Source organism: Sinocyclocheilus rhinocerous, unplaced genomic scaffold (genome assembly GCF_001515625.1).
Source record: "Sinocyclocheilus rhinocerous isolate Xijiao unplaced genomic scaffold, SAMN03320098_v1.1 scaffold66, whole genome shotgun sequence".
NCBI classification, from domain to species: Eukaryota; Metazoa; Chordata; class Actinopteri; order Cypriniformes; family Cyprinidae; genus Sinocyclocheilus; species Sinocyclocheilus rhinocerous.
In genome coordinates, this window is record NW_015662934.1 from 585,772 (window position 1) to 595,125 (window position 9,354).

General features: G+C 37.4%; 1 protein-coding gene across 4 annotated transcripts in view; it reads left to right on the forward strand.

Annotated features, from left to right (window-relative positions):
* The window catches only part of LOC107728492 (serine protease hepsin-like), a 21,485-nt gene that overhangs the window by 7,251 nt on the left and 4,880 nt on the right, over positions 1 to 9,354 (forward strand). For 3 of the 4 annotated variants that reach the window (XM_016538678.1, XM_016538677.1, XM_016538679.1), the window contains exons 3-10: positions 247 to 348; positions 434 to 475; positions 2,312 to 2,441; positions 2,571 to 2,687; positions 3,295 to 3,335; positions 3,420 to 3,585; positions 6,050 to 6,246; positions 7,859 to 7,954. In XM_016538678.1, the coding sequence (XP_016394164.1) occupies positions 247 to 348; positions 434 to 475; positions 2,312 to 2,441; positions 2,571 to 2,687; positions 3,295 to 3,335; positions 3,420 to 3,585; positions 6,050 to 6,246; positions 7,859 to 7,954 (891 nt within the window). Of the gene's footprint in view, positions 1 to 246; positions 349 to 433; positions 476 to 2,311; positions 2,442 to 2,570; positions 2,688 to 3,294; positions 3,336 to 3,419; positions 3,586 to 4,027; positions 4,145 to 4,637; positions 4,679 to 4,763; positions 4,930 to 6,049; positions 6,247 to 7,858; positions 7,955 to 9,354 lie in introns of all 4 variants that reach the window. The other variant, XM_016538680.1, reaches the window with a different exon arrangement.

Below are 9,354 nucleotides of genomic sequence, written 5' to 3' on the forward strand. Positions count from 1 at the left end.
GTCTGTGTGTGTGTGTGTGTGTGTGTGTGTGGAGAGAGAGCTGATCATGGCACTGAGATGAAGTTCCACGTTTACTTTAGCAGTGAGGAATTGATGACTTTGGACTATTGATCTCATTCATGGTTCTGTTCTTTTCATCAGCTCTGTCATGATTTATGTGTTTGCGCACAGGCATGTATTGTAAGGTTCACAAAATCTTACATTACTTCTATAAGTATACGCTTCGTCTGGGTTTCTGTCCTACAGGAAATCCAGGGATGAGCATCTTCAGCTGGTGTCGGGTGGCCGCTGTGGTAGCTCTGATCTTGATCATACTGGGAGGGCTGGGAGCCGCCATCTGGGCCCTTGGTGAGACTTTCTGCTTGCTGATTTAATGGAATACTGCAGCCACTTCAGAGACACTTTACACTTGATTTCTGTGTTTGTTTTTCAGTCACATATCTCAGAACAACAGAAGATACTGGATTATTTGATGGTAAGCATTCTTGTACACGTTTTTTTTTTTTAAAGAATGCTGCATTTATATACACATACATACAGACAGACAGAGAGGCAGACTGACTGAAAATAAATTGATTACATTTCTATATTACTTAAAGGGTTAGTTCACCCAACAATTAAAATTAGCCCATAAATTACTCACCCTCAATTCATCCTAGATGTATATGACTTTCTTCTTTCAGACGAATCCAGTCGGAGTTATATTAAAAATTGTCTTTGATCTTTCAAGCTGTTTAATGCCACTCAGCGGGTGTTGCATGCATCAGTCCAAAAGCACTTAATTAAAATGCGCCCATCAATAAAAAAAAAAGTGTCTCACACGGCTCTGGGGGGTGAACAAGGCCTTCTGTAGCGAATCGATGCGTTTTTGTAAGAAAAATATCCATATACAAAATGTAATAATCACTTTAATGTAGCTTGCGCTCACTATTGTACACTGGAAGCAGTTCCGGGTGGATGACGTATGGGGAGGTCTTCTTTGCGCATTCGCCGCTCAGAAGTGTAAGAAAAAGTGATGAGGACGTCGAAGATCTTTGATGAAGAATAACTTTTATTACAGAGTAGCAGTGACAAAGTACAAACAGCACTTCGGATTCAGCGGAGTCTAAATGAACCTCGAACATCCTAAGCTCAAACCTTTTATACTGTATTACATTCATCTTCCCGCTCAACATGTAAATGAAGTTTCGTTTTAAATGTAAATTGCGGATAACAATGAAAGTGATAGCCTTCCGTTCCCACATCTTTGGTAGACTTGCAGGTGGGAACAACCAAATGTTAAGGTGATAAGATTAAACAGAATCCCTAGCAGTTATTTCATGTACCCTTTTGGTCAGCAGATGGTTCTTGACGGCCTGCTGCTGCTCCCACGCTATAAGTGACAAATTATCGCTCCGGAGGTACTATTTACATATGATTAAGATCAGAAAGAACTATCTCTATGATAATTAAGCTCTTTGTAGGGAAAGGAGCATAGTTTAACACAATTTCGAGTGGAAGCTGGGTCGAGGCAGACTATAATTTCTTACAGAAGTGACGCACGCAGAAGCGCAGGGGAGAGATCAAAACAAAACAACGGTCACTAATTAGAAGTACAAAACGAGGATTTGGAAAGAAGAATGTCGGAGGATTTCGATATAAGCCAAGAGTAGACTGGTTTTCCTTTGCTAAATAAGGAAACTTTGCTTCCTTTGCTCCTGTTAACAAACGTTGGTTTTCACGAGACGCACCGGCGCATGCGCAACGCTTAAGTGCTTTTGGACTGATGCATGCAACACCCGCTGAGTGCCATGAAACAGCTTGAAAGATCAAAGACAATTTTTAATATAACTCCGACTGGATTCAGGATTCCGTCTGAAAGAAGAAAGTCATATACACCTAGGATGACTTGAGGGTGAGTAATTTATGGGCTAATTTTCATTTTTAGGTGAACTAACCCTTTTAATTTAATAAAATTTTTTAATAATTAAAAAAAAATCAAGAATAATAATTTTGAGTTATAATACTAATTTATGTGCAAATACTACACTATAAATATACGGTAAATACTTACTTTTTTAAATGCATATATTTATGTTGCATGTATAATTCAACAAATGGCATCCAGTTATAATCTCAGAAATAAAATCATTAATTTGCATTTTACATTTTCCAACACGATGGACATGGAAGTTGATCACATTGCATTGTATCATGCAGCATTCAGCACAGTGCATTCTGCTTGAATACTGTATTCCCATGCAACATAGAAAGTGCATTGGGTCATCTATAACAGTATGAACATTCTCACTGTGTTGATCATGTCCTGCAGTACAGGTGAGCGCAGCAGACCAGAGGCTGCGAGTGTTTGACTCCACCCAGCGGAGGTGGAAACACGTCTGCTCATCCAGCACCAACCAGCTCATCGCCAACATCAGCTGTGAGGAGATGGGCTTCGTCAGGTAACAAACACACGACACGCACCAGGCTCACATCTAACTGTGAGAAATTTAGTCAAGCCGGTTTACAATATGACTGGAATTCATCATTATTTCGGTCATGTCTTGATTTGCTTTTTACTCTCTAATCAGAGCAGTGAATTTCTCAGTGACGTGTGCTCCTGACAATAGTGGTGACAAAGATTTTTTCTGCGTGAAAGAGAGTGAGTTAACATATGGGAAGAAGATAAAAACAGCCCTCTATCCTTGGTAAGACAAAGCCATTTCATGCGACTAAAACTAAATGTATGCAGCATGGACATCACCAAACTGAAATGAAAAAATCTACTTTGAAACCCCCATCAGCCATTGTTTTAACATAATGAAATATTTGTGATTAATATTTTGCTTGCATAAAATGTATTCCATCAGAATACACAACTACTTATAAATGGCCATCAAGGCCATCAGAATATTATATATGGTTTCTTAAGGATAATGTGACACTGAAGACTGGAGTAATGGTTGCTTAAAATTCAGTTTTGCCATCCCAAAAATAAATTACATTTTAAAATATATTAAAATAGAATTTAAAGTGTAATAATATTTCACAATATTGCTGTTGTTACTGTAATTTTGATCAAATAAATGCTGCCTTGATGAGCATGAGACATCTGTCAAAAGTCCTTGAAATGACCAGCCCAGTCAACATATCACAGTCTTGTTTGGTTTTACTAGTGGTGAAGAAATGACACACTCATTCTTTAATAGTGTATCAGATTGAACTTTAATCTGGCAAACAAAAAATAAACAATAACTAAAGGCTAAAAACCGGTAAGCTCTCTAAAACATTCTTCATGTTTCATTTTTGTTTCAGTAAATGTGACAAAGGTCAGATAATTGAGGTGATTTGTCAGGGTAAGTGCCACAACACATATTTGTAGCATATTGAATATTTGCACTGCAAATGGTTTGTGATTTGTTCGCTCTCCATCGCTGTAGACTGTGGTCGTCGTATGCTGCCTGAAGAGCGGATCGTGGGGGGAGTGGATGCTCGTCAGGGTTCGTGGCCGTGGCAGGTCAGCTTACAGTATGATGGAGTTCATCAGTGTGGTGGATCCATCATTTCAGATCGCTGGATCATCAGTGCTGCTCACTGCTTTCCTGAGTGAGTGACATACACTTTTTACTACTATATTTACTAAAACATGCTAGCAACCATAGGCGGAGGGTGAACCAACTCCAGGGTAAGGCTAAAAGCAGCCAAATGTATTAAACATCATAAACCCGTCTTTTTAGGCAAGAACCAGACATGGGTGTCATGTCTCACTGTGTTGATCATGTCCTGCAGTACAGGTGAGCGCAGCAGACCAGAGGCTGCGAGTGTTTGACTCCACCCAGCGGAGGTGGAAACACGTCTGCTCATCCAGCACCAACCAGCTCATCGCCAACATCAGCTGTGAAGAAATGGGCTTCGTCAGGTAACAAACACACGACACGCACCAGGCTCACATCTAACTGTGAGAAATTTAGTCAAGCCGGTTTACAATATGACTGGAATTCATCATTATTTCGGTCATGTCTTGATTTGCTTTTTACTCTCTAATCAGAGCAGTGAATTTCTCAGTGACGTGTGCTCCTGATAATGGTGGTGACCGAGATTTTTTCTGCGTAAAAGAGAGTGAGTTAACTTATGGGAAGAAGATAAAAACAGCCCTTTATCCTTGGTAAGTTACATACAATTAAAACTGGACTAAATTTGAATGGTCATCAAGGCCATCAGCATATTAGATGATTCATATTCATTTGATCATATGATTTCTGAAGGATCATGTGACGCTGAAGACTGTAGTAATGATGCTGAAAATTCAGCTTTGCATCACAAAAATAAATTGCATTTTAAAATATATTAAAATAGAAAACAGTTATTTTAATATTTCACAATATTAATGTTGTTACTGTATTTTTGATCAAATAAATGCTGCCTTGATGAGCACGAGAGACTCAAAAGTCCTTGAAAAGAGCCAATGTTGCCTAGACATCATATTGCAATTTCATTTGGTTTCGCTAGTGGTGCAGAAATCACACAATTCATCTTTAACAGTGAATCAGATTGCTTTTTAATCTGGCAAACAAAAAAGAAACACTAACTAAAAGCGAAAAACAGTTGCAATTTTGTTAACCTCTCTAAAACATTCTAATGATTTATTTCTGTTTCAGTAAATGTGACAAAGGTCAGATACTTGAGGTGATTTGTCAGGGTAAATGCAACAACTCAAGCATATTTGTAGTATATTGAATATGTGCACTGCAAGTGCATGATTTGTTCGCTCTCCATTACCGTAGACTGTGGTCGTCGTATGCTGCCTGAGGAGCGGATCGTGGGGGGAGTGGATGCCCGCCAGGGTTCGTGGCCATGGCAGGTCAGCCTACAGTATGATGGAGTTCATCAGTGTGGTGGATCCATCATTTCAGATCGCTGGATCGTCAGTGCCACACACTGCTTTCCTGAGTGAGTGACACACTTTTTCTACTATCTTTAAAACATTCTAGAAACATGATATTAACTTAATTATGTAGTGGGGGTAGGGGGAGAGGCTACTCTGATATTGGGTGACAGAATAACATAATTCATAGACTAGATGGTGGAGTACAGAAGCCTACTTCATGTGGGACACAACTAACATGTTAAATCATGTTTACAATGTGCTAAAACATACTAGCAGTGGCCTAAAATAAACTAGAAAATATGGTAAAAATGTTAGCAGTGTGTTAAACCATGTGAGAAACATGTTAGCGATGTGCTACAACTTGCTATCAACCTGTTAAATCGTGCTAGAAATGTGTTAAAACATGCAATGCATGTCAGTATGTTAGCCACATGGTAATACATGCTAAAAACCTGCTAGCAACATCGTAACTTATGTTAGCAAATATGCTAAAACATGTTAACATCTAGAACCAAGCTAAAACTTACTAGTTTCGCACTAAATATGGTACCAATGTCTGTCTATCTTACAGATTGCATGGCTTTAAAACCTTGAAACTTAAAGGTTTTTAAATTACTTTAATCTTAAAAATACATTTTTTAAAACTATTTCAAACTTTCTGGCTAGGCTTTCTCAAGCCAACATCAAAATTTGTCTACAGACTTTACTATCTAGTATGCACCTCTAAGTCTGACAAAATTGAATTCTTCAATCTTTATAAAACCTTTTTGCAATTTTAATTGTTAGATGTGAAGTGGCATTTTACAGTATTTAAAAACATCACTTACAACACCTTTAAGAAGATTTATTTTCTTGTGGAGGGTTTTGCTGTTTTCTAGTGACATTTACATACAAAACATGCAACACACAATTTACAAAACTATATGGCACCTTTGAAAAGTTTGGGGTCAATAAGATTTTTTTTTATGTTTTTGAAAACAGTCTTTTATTATGCTCATCAAGACTGCATTTATTTGATCAAAAATACAGTAATATTGTGAAATATTATTACAATTGAAATGGTTTTCTATTTTAATATATTTTAAAATGAAATTTTTCCTGTGATGCATTACTCCAGTCTTCAGTGTCACATGATCTTTCAGAAATCATTCTAATACGCTGATTTGCTGCCTGTATCGTCAGGAGGTATCGCCATGTGTCACGCTGGCGGGTTCTGATGGGATCGATCTACAACACTCCCATCCGTAAGAACATTGTGATCGCTGAGGTGAAGACGGTTGTCTACCACAGCAGCTACCTGCCCTTCGTCGATGCCAACATTGATGACAACAGTCGTGACATAGCAGTCCTGGCTCTGACAAAACCTCTGCAGTTCACTGGTGAGTTCTTACAAACACCCACAGGAAATAGGTAGCCCCGCCCACAATGAAATTTCATTGGCCAAAATCCTGCTCTATTTAGATGCATAGTAAACATCACATGTGTTCTGATTGGCTGTGATTATGCATATTTGCTTTCAGTTTGGACGGAAAAAAATTACTGGAAACGTTTGTTTTTATCTCTCTAAATAAAAGTATCTTTGAAATGTTACTGTAAATGTCATGTTGGGTTTTTTTGTGTGCTGTGTTTCAAGGCATTTAAAGGGGTCATATGATGTTGCTAAAAAGAACATTATTTTGTGTATTTGGTGTAATGAAATGTGTTTATGCGGTTTAAGGTTAAAAAAACACATTATTTTCCACATACTGTACATTATTGTTTCTCCTCTATGCCCTGCCTTTCTGAAACGCGTCGATTTTTACAAAGCTCATCGGTCTGAAAAGCGAGGTGTGCTCTGATTGGCCAGCTATCCAGTGCCTTGTGATTGGCCGAATACCTCACGCGTGTGACGGAAATACTACGCCCCTTACCATACTGTGATGCCGTGTCCCGGAGCGACGAGACAAAATCATTAAAACCCATTATAAACGAGGCAATTCTTGCATCCAGTGGGGACATAATTACGGATTATAATGACTTATACTGTCTTTTTACGCGTTGCGTTGCATATCGCCGCGTAAACATAAAACCACGTCTGCATTTGTGATCGGAGAAATGACAAACAACAAGTACTACTCTACACTGCCCAAAAAACTCACTTTAAAAATATAAAAAATATAAAATATAAAAACTCTTTAAATATAAAAAACGTACTTACAGTCTGTGAGTCAGAACAGCCGGCATTGTAGTCTACTCTACCAGGATCAGGAAACAGTCCTCCATAAAATGCGCTCCACACATCTGAATATTTGGGTTGAACTGTTCTGGAACAGTGTTGTAAATACAACTTAACCACTGATTTCTAGTCGACGAGTCTTAACTTTTATTTAAAAGAATATCTCTTTGGGTTTGAGACTTTAGTCTTTGCCACTTTAGGGATCTTATCTATTCACAAACAGCTTGTAACACTCCAAAGAGAAAGGAAAACTTGAAATCGCATCATATGACCCCTTTAAATACAAAACGTATGTTCATAAAAGAATGCATTCATAAAGGAAATGGCTTTGTGTAACAAGGACAAGTCTTTACTGGCAGTAGTTAAATCAGAGTCTGTTTAGAGGTGTTTTTCATTAGGTACTGGTATGTTACAGGCCTGTCTGACTGAACACAGCATTATAGTAAAACCTCGCTCCGGTCTCAGGTTGCTCGTCCTGAGAACAAAGCTCCTCTATTTCCAAGGGGCCTTGAGTTGAAACAAAAGACAATACCGGCAAAATTTTCCAGAAGGACAAAACTTTTCCTCATATCCAGAGTTTTCTGTAACCATTAACCAGAATGTTGCGGAAATATGATGGATTTGATTCTGAAATGCATTTGTGTCTCATTGTAAATCAGAGGAAATTGAGTGCGAGAAGCTAAAAATCGCTCTTTGTTCCCTCTAGTGTGTTTTCACAAGTATTGCGTTTGACTGTGTTTTCCTCTCAGTTGACATCTTTTGTTTTGGTGTTTTAGATTATATCCAGCCAGTGTGTCTTCCTACCTATGGCCAGCGTTTGGCGGATGGCCAGATGGGTACAGTAACCGGCTGGGGTAATGTGGAGTATTACGGTTAGTAATGTCTTATTCTGTGTATTTAATTAAAGGTCACTGAAGTGCTGCATTCCAGTGTTTATCATCTCTTTACCTGGAACTGAAGTCTGTCTGGCTTTGACCTTTGTGTCAGTGACCTGAGTGAGTGTTGTGTCACCGAATGTACCGCATGCGTGACCAACTATCGATTATCAGACAATAATTTCAACTTTCCTTACATGTACACTAACTTGTGATAGAAACCTAACAGTAGGGCTGCACGATTATGACAAAAATCATAATTGTCGATTATTCCCTTGAAATTGTAATTGCGATTATTAATTACGATTATCACAATTTACATTGAATTAAGTTTATACCATTGTTTGATGCAACTGCATGCCGTATTTTTATATGAAAATAAACAAGCTGAAAACACTTAACTGAAAAACTTTTAGTGCTTTTCTATAGAAATTAAGCCTCAAATGTCAACTAAACATCGGATTGGTTTCTTCTTTAAATGATAAAAAAAGTAAAAATATGAATGGTATTATAATGTTATACTAAAACTAAAACAATGGAAAAACCCTTAAGAGCCGAATAACATAAGTGGACTTTGAACGATTAATTGCCGCTTTGAACGATTATGTAATTGTGGCATCCATAATTGTAATCGCGATTAGAAATTTGATTAATTGTGCAGCCCTTAGGGCTTATCACATTATTCCAGTGTTGTTATCACTTGTGAAAAAGAAGTGTGCTTAATCGTATTGAATGTGCACTTGTAGTGTACTTATCTTAGTGTACAAATCTTTAAGTATATTTAAAAAAAAACTGTTGCAGATAATATAATATTAAAGAGGTCATATGATGCTGCTAAAAAGAACATTATTTTGTGTATTTGGTGTAATGAAATGTGTTTATGCGGTTTAAGGTTAAAAAAACACATTCTTTTCCACATACTGTACATTATTGTTTCTCCTCTATGCCCCGCCTTTCTGAAACGCGTCGATTTTTACAAAACTACTTTTATAAAGAATATCTCTTTGGATTTGAGACTTTAGTCTTTGCAACTTTACAGATCTTCTTTATGCACCAAGAGCTTGTAACACTCCAAAGAGAAAAGAAAAATTGAAATCGCATCATATGACCCCTTTAAAAGAAACGAAACAGTACTTACATTTATTTAAATGTATTTAAAGGGTTAGTTCACCCAAAAATTAAAATTCTGTCATTAATTACCAGTGTTGGGGGTTACGCAAACCTGCAATAATTAAATGTTAAATCACACAAATGTATCTAATCCCATTTTATTAACCAATATCTTTGCTGCTGACCTTTGATGATCCAGTTCAACCATACTAATAAGCAAAAATTACTTTAGAGAAACTAACAATTGTGCTTTGTTTTTTTATTGCTGAAGAGTGTTTCTTCTCCTG